The sequence below is a fragment of the Stegostoma tigrinum genome, chromosome 6, assembly GCF_030684315.1.
Source record: "Stegostoma tigrinum isolate sSteTig4 chromosome 6, sSteTig4.hap1, whole genome shotgun sequence".
Taxonomy (NCBI): domain Eukaryota; kingdom Metazoa; phylum Chordata; class Chondrichthyes; order Orectolobiformes; family Stegostomatidae; genus Stegostoma; species Stegostoma tigrinum.
Genome location: NC_081359.1, coordinates 72,142,167 through 72,157,505, shown reverse-complemented (window position 1 = coordinate 72,157,505; position 15,339 = coordinate 72,142,167). Strand labels below are relative to the sequence as shown.

The window sequence follows — 15,339 nt, the reverse complement described above, 5'->3', positions numbered from 1 at the left end:
CCTTAGCTCTCACTGGAGTAGTGTTTTTGGTGCCTGGGCCACAGATAGTCTTCATTATGCTGAAGAATCTACATGGCTGTCAGTAACTTGCCCAATTTCCTAAATTCTTTTCACCTACCATCTATTGTTCAACATTTTTTGTTGGACATTGGTCTTCATTTATTTTGTAGACCTGTTTTTATACCATCTGGTCCTGGTGTTCAGGAAAGCTTTATACTTACAAGTTGATATGTCATGGAGATCCTAGACATGTTTTCAAACCAGTCATGATGTTTCCTCAGAGAGATCCAGAGTCTCCTTGCAGGTACTCTTTATGATAAGTGATCTGAACATTTTGTGGCTCCTATTTATTGTTGTTAGACACTGAGGGTTTTCTTCATAGAATCTTTAAGTTCATTAATATTGTGTTTTCAGAGGCTGTGTTTCTACTGCTGCTGGTATTTTTGGGACAAACTAATGAAGGTAGTAGGCTGGATTTGGCGTTGGTTGTCCAGCCATTGTCTGCTCCTGCCATAATGTGGTACTGAGAACATCTTTACAGTCCCTAGTTAGGACGATAGCGCATTCAAGTACATGCCAATATTCAGAATGAGGGTGTTGCCATGAGGGCTTATATTTTTCTCTCGGATAAAGTAGAGTGTTTGTTATGACCAAATATTTCATTGGGGAAGGACTTTGTTGACGTTTGCCTTCCATAGATGCTCCTTACCAATAATGCATTTTCAAAGGTTTGCATCTCTCCAAACTCTGGCATTGAAGGAACCAATGAGAATCAGCTTTTGTCTTCCTTTTGGACACATGACGATGATTGATCATGACTGGAATTCCATCTCTGATCTCATCCATTTCTTTTAGAGTTGAGGGTTTCTATACTGATAGTGTATTGCTTCTACATTCAGGAGAGCCTCATAAGGCATTTGTTTCCCCATGTGGAGCTCAGTGAGACAGTCAACTAGTTTTTTTCTTAATTGCAAAACCAACCCCTTGCACTCGACATTCATCTTCAAACCTATCCTTCCAGAAGACAGTCTGTCTGTTACCTGTTTCTTTGAGCTGGGCTTCCCTTGCCTGCCATGTCTCATTCAGGGTAGTGATGTAATGCTGTAGTTCCTGGGCTATGACAGCAGTATGATGTTCAAGACTGTTGTTATTGAGCTGCCTTTGAGGGTCCTGATTTTTCTGGTCCAAAATTTCATTGGGGTGCAAATTCCTTTAAATACGGGTAGGCCATTGCACTGATTGCCACAAAGTCCTGACAGCAAATCTACATCCAATAGCAAGGACAGCTGAAATAAGTGGAGACCAGGCTCTACTGCAGGTACGAGGACTAACATGTTCATACATATTGCTGCCCGTAATACTTTCATCATCCTGTGAATACACAGTGTAGCTTGCTTGTAGATTGGTGTCAAAGTGTGTTCCAAATCATTAACCCCATTCAGGGATGTGGGCTTTATTGATTGGGCCTGCACTTATTACTGAGTTGGTGTGGTGAGCTGTCTTCTTGAATCACTGCAATCCATTTGGTATAGGTAGACATACAGTGCTGTTAGAGAAGGAGATCCAGAATTTTGGGTCAGTGTCAGAGAAGAAACGGTGATATTTCCAAGTCAGGGTGGTGAGTGGTTTTGAGGGGAACTTGCAGATAGTGGCATTCCCATTTATCTGCTTCCCTTGTCCTTCTAGATGGTAGTGATCATAGGATTTAAACAGCCTTGGGGAAATTTCTACAGTGCACCTTGTAGATGATACATACTGCTACTGTTGTGTGTTGGTGGTGGAGGAAGTGAATGTTTGACAATGTAGTAACAGTCGAGTTGGTTGCTTTATCCTGGATGATGTCAAGCTTCTTGCTTTTGGAGCTGCATTCCTCCAGGCAAGGGGGCATAAAGATCCTGACTTGAGCCTTGTAGTTGTGGATAGGCTTTGGAGAGTTACGAAGTGGGTTACTTAGTGCAAGATTCTTTTTTGTAAATCTTCTCTGTACTCTCTCAGGAGCAACCCAGACCATGTACAAAACCTCTGTGGTCCAACCAATACCTTATACAGTTCCAGCATTACATCCCTGCTGCTATATTCATATTTCGCCTGCTGAAGGAAAGCATCCCATAATTCTTCTTTACACCCTGTCTACATGAGCCTTCAGGGATCTGCGAACATGCACTCAAAGGTCTCTCACTTCTTCCGGCTCTCTAAATGCTCTTCTATTTATTGTTTATTCCCCTTCTTTGTTTGCCTTTAAATGGTTAACCACGCACTTCTCTGAACTGAATTCCATTTACCACTTTTTCACTCAACTAAAGTTTTTCCAACACTTGACAGTCATCCTCTTTACTAGCAACTATCTTGCCAATTTTTGTGCAGTTTGCAAATTTTCCAATTGTGCCTCCCATATTTAAGTCTAAATCATTCATATATGTTATAAGTAGGAAGGGACCTAACACCAACTCTGTGGAACACAGTTGGAAACTGTCTTTCTAATGCCTTTGTAAATGGCAGGCAAATAACATCCACTGTACTACCTCCATCAATCCTCCTGGTTACTTCCACAAAAAATCTAAGTTACTGATACAAGATCTTCCCTTTACAAATACTACTGACTTTCCCTGATTAATCTGTACCTCTCGATGTAATAGTTAATCCTATCTCTGGATATTGATTCCAGTAATTTGCCCACCAGCAAGGTTGGACTGACCAGCTTATAATATTTGGATTATCCCTCAGATTTTGTAAATAATGTGTATTTGCAAACCCCTGTACTTTTGGTATCTTGCCTGAATCTATCTGCTATTTCTTCTCAGCTCCTTTTTTGCAAAAAACAGCCTAGGATAAAATTCATCCATCCCTCGTGATTTATCCACCTACAAAGGAGGTCAGTCCCTCCAGGTATTTCCTTTCTGATTCCACTTATTTTATCTAATAATCATACTTCCTCCTCTTCACTAGAATGTTTGCATTATACCTTTCTTTTGTGAAGACTAGGAAAAGAATATTCAATCAGAATCTGCCCATATCTTCTGCATCTGTGAATATTACCATGTAGCCCTGAAGTACGTCCAAACCTTTTCCAGTCATTCTCTTGCTCTTAAATGTATTGAGAAAACATCTTTAGATTTTTCTTAATAATCAACCATTTATTTTTGTATCCTCTCTTTGTTTTCACAATTGTCTCACAGCTTTCACAAAGATATTGTAGCAAGAAATTGGTTGTTTTTCAGTAATTGCTTAATATCACATTTTTATATTTTAACTTTCTACTAATGTGTTTCTGCTATACAGTCAAAGTAGTGATTTCCCCAACAGCAGGCTGTTAAGAGTTGCTGCTCATTTCTTCCTGTTCCTGCATCTTTCTTGTCAGTTACACATAACAGCCTTCCATTTTCAGTCTCAATAAACAATGAGCCACAATACTAGGGGAAAAAATACATGAAGCTGCTTCTTGTTGTCTTGCTTAAGGGAAACAGAAATACTTTGATCAAATAATTCTTTACTTATAGCAGCTGTTGTCCTTTGAGGTATTAGTTCTTCTGCCACTGAAAATTTGCTGGTTCTGAGCATGGGACAATTTAACTGCTGCAGAAATGAACATTCCATTCCTGGATTATAACTACGTGACTAAACATACGTACCTGAAAGCACTATTTCGACACTGCTGGAATTATGAATTATAGTTCACCATAATGAATGATGCTCAGAACCAGTTTTCTTTGGGGTTTAGATTAGACAATTGAAGCAAACAGTAACTTTGCATCAATTACTTCAAAAGGACAGTCAAGTAAGAATTATCCCACACTAAGTGCACAGCAAGTTTTAAGATATTTCTAAACAGTTTGTTTTGTGGAGCAGATAAGAATTGAGCCCAGGCCTTTCAGTTCAGTGGTAGAGATACTGCCACTGCACCACAACAGCCTCGATACTAGATTACCATATATGCCCGTGCTTGAGTCCTACCTGTTGATTGATGATGTAAGTTATTATTCCATCATTGTTCTTGATAGCAGTCTTCAACTTGTTTCTCTCTTTAACTGGCAACTCCTTCACATTCAGAACTATCACACAGTCAGTAAATAAAGCCATGGTATACCTGCCCAAATGAGACAATTTGTTTGGAATTATTTAATATCAAACAGTAATTAACTTCTAAAAATACTCTGTACAAAGCATGTTTTTTCTTAAAATCTATTATTCTAAAACCATTAATCAGTACAGTAGGAGGTAATATTTCACAAATTATTTCATAAATAAGTTTTTGGTATAGCAATTCATTCACAGAAGATAGAACTAAGTTTAAAAGCAATTTTCTATTGCATTCCTGACAATTACTTCAATTTAATCCTTAATATGTTTTAAACAATCCATTAAATGTATTCAAATCTGGAAGAATGATTGTATGGAAGCATAACTTAGAGTAGAATAAGACAAGATGTTATTCTATTCACTATCCTGAGCACCTTACTCTAAGCTTTGATGGCTTATGATCTTATGAGTCACTATAAGCTTTTGTTTGCTTTTCAGATACACAATTAGTAGCCGAAAGTAGAAGTTGTCACTACTTCAAACTAAGAACTATAAGACCATAAAACCTAAAAGCTGAACAAGATCACTCAACCTATCGAGTCTGCTTCTCCAATCAATGAGATCATGATTGATGTGACAACACTCAGTTACAGTTTCCAGCCTTTTCTCCAATCCCTGCCTTTTCCCCACAACTCAACTATATTCCAAGTTTAAAGTCATGTAATAAGAAGTTAATAATAGTATTCATCAAGCCTTTCCTGAAATATGCCACATATGTTCTTCACAAAATATTACTTCAATACTGTTTCTGTAACTGAGCACCACTACTGGTAGGAGCATGTAATTACAATATAACAAATTTGCATAGTTTCCATTTATGAATGTGGGGATAGGCATTCATCACTGGCAGGAGGACATAATTGAGTAATATTGGGGGCAGCAAAAGTGGTTCACACTGCTGCCTCACAGTGCCAGAGACCTGGATTTATTTGCATGTTTTCCTTGCGTCTGCGTGAGTTTCCTTCAAGTGCTCCGGTTTCCTTTCACAGTCCAAAGATATAGATTGGCCATGCTAAATTGCCCATAGTGTCCAGGTATGTGCAGACTGGGTGGATTGGCCATGGCAAATACAAGGTTAGAGGGATATGGAGTGAGTCTGGATGGGAGCTCTTCTGAGACTCAGTGCGGACTCAACAGGCTGAGTCTCCTACTTCCACGCTGTGGGGACTCAATGTAATTGCAGGTTTTTTTGTTCCCTAGTTCTAGCCAAATCGATTATTTCCTTAAACCTTGAGATATGTTTTTTCTACAGCATGACAATGTTCTCCTCTACCAATTCTGAGAAACCTACATTTTGCCTTTCCAGAGACAAGACAGTGTGGAACTGGAGGAACACAGCAGGCGAGGCAATATCAGAGGCGCAGGAAAGCTGACATTTCGGGTCAGGATCCTTCTTCAGAAATTCCTCCAGCTCCACACTGTGTTATCTCTGACTCCAGCATCGGCACTTCTTACTATCATTTTTTTGTCTTTCCTATTTTTTATGAACACCTGATAACTCGGATTATTTTATGTCCAGTTCTCTACTTCATTCAGCCACATCTTTATTATAGCCACAACATCATAACTCCATGTGACAATTTACACCAGTAACCCAGCAATTTTATCTATCATGTTCTGTGAAATCACATAATTGCAGAGTAACTCTGATTTATTTCTTTCTATAACTCCACATGTTAACATGCACTCTCTATCCTAATGCTGTCTTTCTCCCCCCATCTTCTATGCATGCCTGTTCCAATTAGATAATGATTAGATAATGGGGGAACCCGTACGTATGCATCATAGTTTCATTTGTTGGCTCTCACAGCCTTGCTGAGTTCCTTTAAAGCACAACAGCAGACACCTTGCAAAGATCTCAGTCCCAGCCATAATCAACACTTTTGGATTGTACAGGGGCCATCTCACCCAAAGTTAGTACCAGTGTCCTAGGAATCTAAAACACTCCCTCCTGCACAATATTTCCAGACACACATTCATCTCTGTTATCCTCCTATTTCTGTACCTGCACATGGCACTGATAATAATCTACAGACAACTGATTTTGAAGTCCTGCTTGCTAATTTTTAACCAAGCTTCATAGACCTTGACTGCAGGACCACATTGGCCTTCCTACTAATGTCTTGGTACCATGCTGACCGTAACCTTTGGCTGTTTACCCTCCCCCATGAAAAATGTCTAAAAGCCAACCTGTGATATCCTTGGTTCTGGCAGCATGGGGGCAAGACCCCTCGCAGGAATCATGCTCCAGCCACAGAACACATGTCTATTTGCCAAATAATGAATCCCCTACCACGACTGACAGCTCTTGCACTCATCTTCCTTCCCACTTGTACAGCTGGGCCACCTGTGATGCCTCAGTCTAGTTACTATTGCACTCCTTCAGGAACCATCACCTTCATCAGTGTCCAACATGGAAAAACAATTTGAGCATGGATCATCAGGGGACCAATGCACTACCAGCAGTTTTGACTACCCCTCTGAACATGCAATCCACATAGTTCCAATGAAACAAACAAGGGCTGAAGCAATTAGTACCTGGATAGGGTGAGAATAAATGATACTTATTGGGGTGAATGAAGTTATGTATTCAGGATTGGAGACATCTGTTCATTGTTACAATATGGACTGACAAAGTTAGAATTTAGGATGTGGCTAAAGGTGTATAAATTCATTATTTCTGGTATTCAGCACAGTTTTCATTCTAGCTGGTCTTGAGTGGAGTCTCTCTCTGTTTGCTTGAAAAATGGTCAAAAACCTGTACTCAGCATTCCTATGGTTGATCTTAGAAGTAACTACAATGGAAAAAGAAATCACATGATGCACATTTTTAGGTGTATAAAAACAATGCTGCTTTTCAAAGTCATGAGGGAATAGTTGGAGATGGAGTCACAACAAGAGCCTTTGATTCAAGGAAATTCCACCTGTTAGTGTTGCAGAGGAGGACACTAAAAAGAGAGCTGATAGAGGGTTTCAAAGTAGTGAGGAGCTGAATAGAGTGGAGAGGGAGAAACTATACCTGTTTGTAAGAGGCATAAGAACAAGGCAGCAAAGACTTAAAATGATTTGCAAATGTAGCAAGGATGATATGAGAAAAAACATTTTCACTCAGTCAGTGGTTAGGATATGGAACACACTGCTTGGAAGCTTAGTGAAGGCAGATTCAATTGAGGTATCAATGTATAAAATAAATAGATAAAAATAATGTGCAAGGATGTGGGGAAGAAAGCGGGTAAGTGGCACTAGGCAATAATGTTCACTTGAAGAAATAGCCTTGTGTGCTTTCTGTGTAAGACTTTTGTGATTCTGTGAATGTGAAAAGGAACACTTACCCCAACTGTTTCAGAGATAGTAGGAACTGCAGATGCTGGAGAATCTGAGATATCAAGGTGGAGAGCTGCATGAACACAGCAGGCTAAGCAACATCACAGTACAAGGTGTAGAGCTGGATGAATTTCTGAAGAAGGGTCTAGGCCTGAAACATCAGCTTTTCTGCTCCTCTGATGCTCTACACCTTGTTATCTCACTTACCCCAACTTTCTGCTTCTTGTGAGGTGACCAATCCTGTATCCATACTGACAAATTGCCTCTATCCTATGTGCTTTTGTGTAGCAATGTTTTAAGTGGTACTGTATAGAATGTCTTTGGAAATCCGAATACAGGATATATCTGGGTACTTTCTGAAATAACTCTAATAAATTAGGCAAGCACATTTACCCGTTCTCAAATCATGTTGATCCTACTTAAATGTATTGATTTCTAAATGTTCTGCTGATACTTTCTTAATAACGGATTAAAGCATTTTATACCAGATCTTTGGCTAACTGAACTACAAGTAGGAAGGTTCCAGAATTCTGTTAGCCCCTTTCAGTGCAAACTGCAGCGATTCAGAAAGGTAGTAATTTTTATTTAAAAAGTTGTCAACATGATGAAGCTACTACAAGGGTGTTTGTGTATGCCATACAATAGAAGTAACAAGAAATCCATAATTAATTAGTCACATTGAAACATGGCAGTCCTGCACAATTAGTCATGAATGGTGGTGAACAACTAAACAATTAACCCAAGCAAATGGGTTTAATATGCCCATCCTTATTAATGAGTGTGCCTTGTACATTTTTATGCAAAAGACAAGGCTGGTGGGCTCTTTTCACACAGTGGTAGTGCACCTACCTCTGAGCCAGGAGACTGGAGTTCCAGTTTTACCTGCTCCAGAGGTGTATCATAACATCCATGACCATAAGACATAGGAGCAGAAATTAGGCTATTCGGCCCATCAAGTCTGCTCTGCTATTCAATCATGGCTGATAAATTCCTCAACCCCAGTCTTCCTTTCTCCCCGTAACCCTTGATCCCTTTACATTAAGAACAGGACAGGGGCAGCTTATGATCCTTTGATTATCAGTCATTTGTGAATTTGCATCAGGATCAGCAAGGCGAAGGAATGGTCTAATCTGTTTTCTGGGACATTAGTGATAATATTAAGACAGTAACACCTTAAATCCAGGGTTCTAACAGAATGGCTTGGAAAGGGTGTTCACATGAACTTTAATGGAGGAAATAGGCTAAAGGTAGATCCAGGTGGAAAAGACATTATAACCAGTAATTCAAAGCAAAGGGAAGAGAATGGAAGTCAAATCACATACTTAGGAAATGCAGATATAAGTAGTTCTGCTGTAATGTGTGTTTTGTTAATGCGAATTGGCTGTAATGCAACTGATGAATACAGGATGTTGTTTGGATAACGCAATCTTTCTACTGTAAAAGTATAGTAATTTCCCTATAACGTGATTTTCTATGGCACAAGGTAATGCAAGAATCCAACTATCATGTTATAGGAGACTACCCGTAATTGGAAAACTAAAAGGTTAATAAGTTTTCAGATCACACCAACATTGAAGGAAACGTTCAAGTTTCAGAAAAGATTTACGAGCATGTTGCCAGGGTTGGAGGGTTTGAGCTATAAAGAGAGCCTGAATAGGTTGGGGCTATTTTCCCTGGACTATCAGAGGCTGAGGGGTGATTTTATAGAGATTTATAAAATCAAGAGAAGTATGGATAGGGTAAATAGACAAGGTCTTTCCCTAGGGTGGGGGTGTGTCCAAAACTAAAGGGCAAAGGTTTAAGGTCAGGGAGAAAGATTTTAAAAGGGACTTACCAGTAACTTTTTCATGCAGAGGGTGGTGCATGTATGGAATGCGCTACCAGAGGAAGTGGTGGATGCTGGAACAATTACAACATTTAAAAAGCATCTGGATGGGTACATGAATAGGAAGGTTTAGAGGGCTATGGGCTAAACACTGGCAAATGGGACTAGATGTATTCAGGTTACCCAGTCAGCATAGGCGAGTTGGACGGAAGGGTCTATTTCCGTGCTGTACAGCTCTATGACTATAATTCGGTAAGAGTAGTAAGTGCTGACTTTGCCAACAATGCATATTGTCCAGGATTAAATAAAAACAAGTTACCGGAAGTCACGGCAAACTATTTTTTGTGCCTACCGGAATCAAGTCCTTTCGTAGGTGCAGTTCTTTTTTTAAATTATGAAACAAAAGCATTTGTCTAAACCTCTACATTTTCATCGACATTTTCTTTGGCTTATCTATCCAGTTGCAAGAAAATTAGGGCGGATACTGAATATCGCAGTGATTACTTTTCTCGCCGCCGTCTTCTTTTGGTTCGTTCTGGACACCTTCAGCAAAGTTAACTTTGTGATGTCTTACCGTGCCTTCTTTTCGTCGCGGTTCAGGCAACTTTTTTTTAAAAAAAACAGACATTAGTTTGTGAAAAAAATCACAAAAATACTTCCATCATCGTTCGGTAATTAAGGAAATTCTCCCTTGTCCCGGATGTAATGTCAATTTGTGTTTTCTGCAACCGGATCAACCAATTATAGGAATATCAAGAGAAAAAAAATGGTACCGATAAACGGTAGCAACATACTACAAACACCGTCCAAAACAAACAGTCAAATAATGGAACACAAAAAATTGCTGTAAAGCTTAGCAGGTCAAATAATAGAAACAGACTAACAGGGAAGAACACAAGTGAAAATTTCTCCAATCGTGATACAAAAATGTGCGCAACAGGGCATGAATAATCTGACTAGATTGAAATTGTAGTTAAAATTTAAAATGACAATCGCCTTTTTTTCAAAAGTAAAATTTGGTACACTAAACCCAGAAGTTTCTGCAACAAATTTCCGATTCATCTTAACAACTTTCTGCATTAGATATATTTGCTCATTGGCATGTTCCAGAAAAGTTTTAATGTTAAAGGAAAATTAATCATTTATATTCAGTACCAACAACAGATGATAAAATGAAAAGGTCGTCATGATGTTAGAATAGAACATAGAACATAGAACAGTACAGCACAGAACAGGCCCTTCAGCCCACAATGTTGTGCCGACCATTGATCCTCATGGATGCACCCTCAAATTTCTGTGACCATATGCATGTCCAGCAGTCTCTTAAATGACCCCAATGACCTTGCTTCCACAACTGCTGCTGGCAACGCATTCCATGCTCTCACAACTCTCTGCGTAAAGAACCTGCCTCTGACATCCCCTCTATACTTTCCACCAACCAGCTTAAAACTATGACCCCTCGTGCTAGCCATTTCTGCCCTGGGAAATAGTCTCTGGCTATCGACTCTATCTATGCCTCTCATTATCTTGTATACCTCAATTAGGTCCCCTCCCCTCCTCCTTTTCTCCAATGAAAAGAGACCGAGCTCAGTCAACCTCTCTTCATAAGATAAGCCCTCCAGTCCAGGCAGCATCCTGGTAAACCTCCTCTGAACCCTCTCCAAAGCATCCACATCTTTCCTATAATAGGGCGCCCAGAACTGGACGCAGTATTCCAAGTGCGGTCTAACCAAAGTTTTATAGAGCTGCAACAAGATCTCACGACTCTTAAACTCAATCCCCCTGTTAATGAAAGCCAAAACACCATATGCTTTCTTAACAACCCTGTCCACTTGGGTGGCCATTTTAAGGGATCTATGTATCTGCACACCAAGATCCCTCTGTTCCTCCACGCTGCCAAGAATCCTATCCTTAATCCTGTACTCAGCTTTCAAATTCGACCTTCCAAAATGCATCACCTCGCATTTATCCAGGTTGAACTCCATCTGCCACCTCTCAGCCCATCTCTGCATCCTGTCAATGTCCCGCTGCAGCCTACAACAGCCCTCTACACTGTCAACGACACCTCCGACCTTTGTGTCGTCTGCAAACTTGCTGACCCATCCTTCAATTCCCTCGTCCAAGTCATTAATAAAAATTACAAACAGTAGAGGCCCAAGGACAGAGCCCTGTGGAACCCCACTCACCACTGACTTCCAGGCAGAATATTTTCCTTCTACTACCACTCGCTGTCTTCTGTTGGCCAGCCAATTCTGTATCCAAGCAGCTAAGTTCCCCTGTATCCCATTCCTCCTGACCTTCTGAATGAGCCTTCCATGGGGAACCTTATCAAATGCCTTACTGAAGTCCATATACACCACATCCACAGCTTGACCCTCATCAACCTTACTAGTCACATCCTCAAAAAACTCGATAAGGTTTGTAAGGCATGACCTACCCCTCACAAAGCCGTGTTGACTGTATTTGATCAAGCCATGCTCTTCCAGATGGTCATAAATCTTATCCCTCAGAATCCTTTCTAACACCTTGCAGACGACAGACGTGAGACTTACCGGTCTATAATTGCCGGGGATTTCCCTATTTCCTTTCTTGAAGAGAGGAATTACATTTGCCTCTCTCCAGTCCTCAGGTACGACTCCAGTGGAGAGCGAGGATGCAAAGATCTTCGCAAGTGGCGAAGCAATTGCATTTCTCGCTTCCCAAAGCAGCCGAGGACAAATCTGATCCGGGCCTGGCGACTTGTCAATCTTAATGTTTGACAAAATTTTCAGTACATCAGCTTCCTCTATCTCTATCCATTCCAGCATGCACACCTGCTCTTCAAAGGTTTCATTCACTACACAGGTCGTTTCTTTCGTAAAGACAGAAGCAAAAAACTCATTTAGGGCTTCCCCTACCTCCTCAGGCTCCACACACAAGTTCCCTATGCTATCCCTGATCGGCCCTACTCTTTCTTTGACCATTCTCTTATTCCTCACATAAGTGTAAAATGCCTTTGTGTTTTCCCGGATTCCTTCTGCCAAGCCTTTCTCGTGCCCCCTCCTGGCTCTCCTCAGACCATTTTTGAGCTCCTTCCTTTTTATTTTTAAAAGTTTCCTTGAAGTGTTTTCATGTTACACCATTTAAATAAATCAATTATAATATGCATGACTTTGTCGCAAACGTTAATCAAACTCTTTTTGTTTCAGAGATAGTAGGAACTGCAGATGCTGGAGAGCGAATTTTTCTGATGAACGGTCTAGGCCCGAAACGTCAGCCTTCCTGCTCCTCTGATGCTGCTTGGCCTGCTGTGTTCATCCAGCTCGACACCTTGTTATCTCAAACTTTTTGTGTTGTTACATGCAAGTATTAGCTCTTTATTTTTGTGATCAATTTATATACATTTTCTTTGTACACTTGTGTAATTATGTTGCTGGCTAGACAAAAAATAAACGCATTTAAGTTGTACCAAAAAAACCGCGAAAGAACTGCTGATGCTAGAAATCAGAAACAAAAACAGAAATTGCTCGAAAAACTCATTAAAATTGTAGTTGTGGGGGAGGTTGATCTTGTGAGGAGGACTACAATTCCCAGAGTGCTGAGAGAGTAGGTGCATGCCCAGTTAGAGCCGCGGTTTAACGTTTCAAAATGGCGGTAGATTTAAGATCAATGTGGGGAAGTTGGGATTGTCAGTTAAACTGCCGTTCTCGCGCACGTTGGGGAAATGTCGGCTGTTCGTTCCTGGAAGACTTCTTGGTGTCTTAGCGATGGTGAGTTACCCTGGTCTAGAGTTTTACCGATGCTGTGTGAACCGCGTAAGTAAAACCGAACAGATTGTTCTATCGATGTTTGTGGTATATGCCAATACTGGCGAGAAACAGCCCTCCTCGGCTGAAAATTAGCCTGTTCATCGCATCTCTTGATTCCTTGGCTGTTTGCACAATGCTAACTGCAATTGTTTTAATGTTTAATTTATTCATACGCTGTGAGAATGACGCCAGATTGATAACTGTCGAGAGGCTTTTGACATCAGCGTTTGCTGATGAAACCATCAAATGGCAACTTAATGCAAATGCCACCTTGATGAAACAAACAGTTACGGTAATATAATTAGTGCAATAAAATTTATGATGTTAGAGGTGATACATCGGTTTAGCCAATTGTTTGAACCACTTCTGATGAATGAGTACGATTTTAAAACTGTTGTGATATGCTATTGATTGCTTAGGTACACTTGGAAGTAGTGGAGTGAAGTAATGGAGGAATAGGCCTTCAGAGGTTGAATGTCGCACGATGGCTTTTATGGCAGATTTTGAAGCCAATCTGATTACAGATGTGGTCGGATGTGGGTGCCAAATTTCTTCTGTGTCGATGCAATTACATAGGTTATTTGGCATAGAAGTAGGTCATTTGCCCAACATGTCTGATGTTTATGTTTCTCTGAAGTCTCCTCTGAGCATTCCTCATCGAAAATTGCTGAAGTAATCTATTCCCCTTTTAGCTTTCTCTTAAATATGTCTATGGTATCTCAATCACTCCCGGTGGCTGTGAATTCTATGTTCTCACCACTGTGGAGGAAAGATTTCTATTGATTTTTCTTGGTTATAAATGGGGAGTAAAGTGTTCTCTCTTTATCCATTCTATCAAAATCTTCCAAGCATCTAGACAACTTGTTGAAATGGATATGTAGTATATCTCTGATGTAAATTAATACAGAGAACTGTGAAATTACATTTCTTTTTCTAATTCTCATGGATGCAGGTATTGTTTGCTGGGCCATTTATTACCTGTCGCTAGGTGCCCTTGAGAAGGCGGGGTAGAGCTGCTTCCTTGAACCTCTGCAGTCCACGTGCTCTAGATAAACAAACAGTACTGTTAGGGAGGGAATTCCAGGATTTTAACCCAGTGACAGTGAAGGAATGGTAATATTGCTCCAAGACAGGATAAATGGCTTGAAGGGAAACTTGCAGGTGGTTGTCTTCCCAAGTACCTGCTGCTCTTGTTCTCCTAGAAGGAAGTGGTAGGGGGGTTAGAAAGTGCTGTCTGAGGATATTTGGTGAATTTCTGAAGTGCATGTTGCTGATAATGCACGCTGCTACAGAGATTTGTGGTGGTGACTAGATGTTTGTGCTGCTTTGTCCTGGATGGTGTTAAGCTTCTTGAGTGTTGTTGGAACTGCATGTGTCCTGGCAAATGGGGAGTATTCCATCACACTCCTGACTTGTGATTTGTAGCTTGTGGACAGGCTTTTGGGAGCGAGGAGGTGAGTTCCACTCCAGCATTCCTCCTGTCTGACCTGCTTTTGTTGTCACTATTTACTTGGTGACTCCAGTTCAATTTTGGTCAATGGTAATCCCTGGAATGTTGTTAGTGAGTGATTCAGTGATGGCAACACCATTGAATGTCGAGAATGGTGATTAGATTTTCTCTTATTGGAGACGGTCATTGCCTTACTTTTATATTGTGTGACTGTTACTTGTCACTTGTTAGTCCAAGTCTGGATATTGCCCATGACTTGCTGCATTTGGGCACGGAATGCTTCAGCATCTGAGAAGTCAGGAATAATGCTGAGTGTTGTGCAATCATCAAACACACCTTTTCTAATCTTTAATGGTGGAGCGGGAAGGTCATTGAAGCAGCTAAAAATGATTGGGCTTGGGACAGCCCCCTGAAGCTCTTGTGTCACAGTAGTAATGTCCCTATCTTTAGACTAAGAAGTCCATGTTCAGGTCCCAAATGCTTCAGAGGCATGTGATAGCAACTCTGAACAGGTTGGTTATAAATATCTACCCTAAGAAACTCCTGCAGAGATGTTCTGGAGCTAAGATGACTGATCTCCAATAATCACAGCTGTCTTCCCATGTGTGAAGTTTAAGTCTCCCATGGATTTCAGTTTTGCTAGGGTTCCTTGATGGCACACTTAATAAAATGTAGCCTTGATATCAAGGGTTGTCACTTTCACTGCAGCATTCTGTGAGACAGCTCTTCAAACCTTTGTACTAGCCCCGTAGATGTTAGTAAGGAACACTTTTCAGCATCACCTTTTTGATTTTGCTGTTATTATTTTTGGTGCCAAGGTGGATGCTGGCTGGTCCATCCATTTCATTTCTTTGTTGAGACTTGGTGGTGATTGA

General features: G+C 40.5%; 2 protein-coding genes across 10 annotated transcripts in view; one reads left to right on the top strand and one right to left on the bottom strand.

The window, feature by feature from the left end:
- The window catches only part of parp4 (poly (ADP-ribose) polymerase family, member 4), a 130,161-nt gene extending 120,240 nt beyond the window's left edge, over positions 1-9,921 (bottom strand). For 2 of the 4 annotated variants that reach the window (XM_048533178.2, XM_059646658.1), the window contains exons 1-2: positions 9,579-9,921; positions 3,952-4,084 (exon numbers count right to left, since the gene is read on the bottom strand). In XM_048533178.2, coding sequence (XP_048389135.2) covers positions 3,952-4,077 — 126 coding nt within the window. In that variant the 5' untranslated portion in view covers positions 4,078-4,084; positions 9,579-9,921. The remainder of the gene's footprint in view (positions 1-3,951; positions 4,085-9,578) is intronic. The other 2 variants (XM_048533179.2, XM_048533177.2) reach the window with 2 other exon arrangements.
- Positions 9,922-12,845: 2,924 nt separating this feature from the next.
- cenpj (centromere protein J) overlaps positions 12,846-15,339 on the top strand; it is a 62,846-nt gene continuing 60,352 nt past the window's right edge. For all 6 annotated transcript variants that reach the window (XM_048533085.1, XM_048533087.1, XM_048533086.1 and 3 more), the window contains exon 1: positions 12,846-12,975. The gene's annotated coding sequence lies outside the window, so the exon portion shown is untranslated. The remainder of the gene's footprint in view (positions 12,976-15,339) is intronic.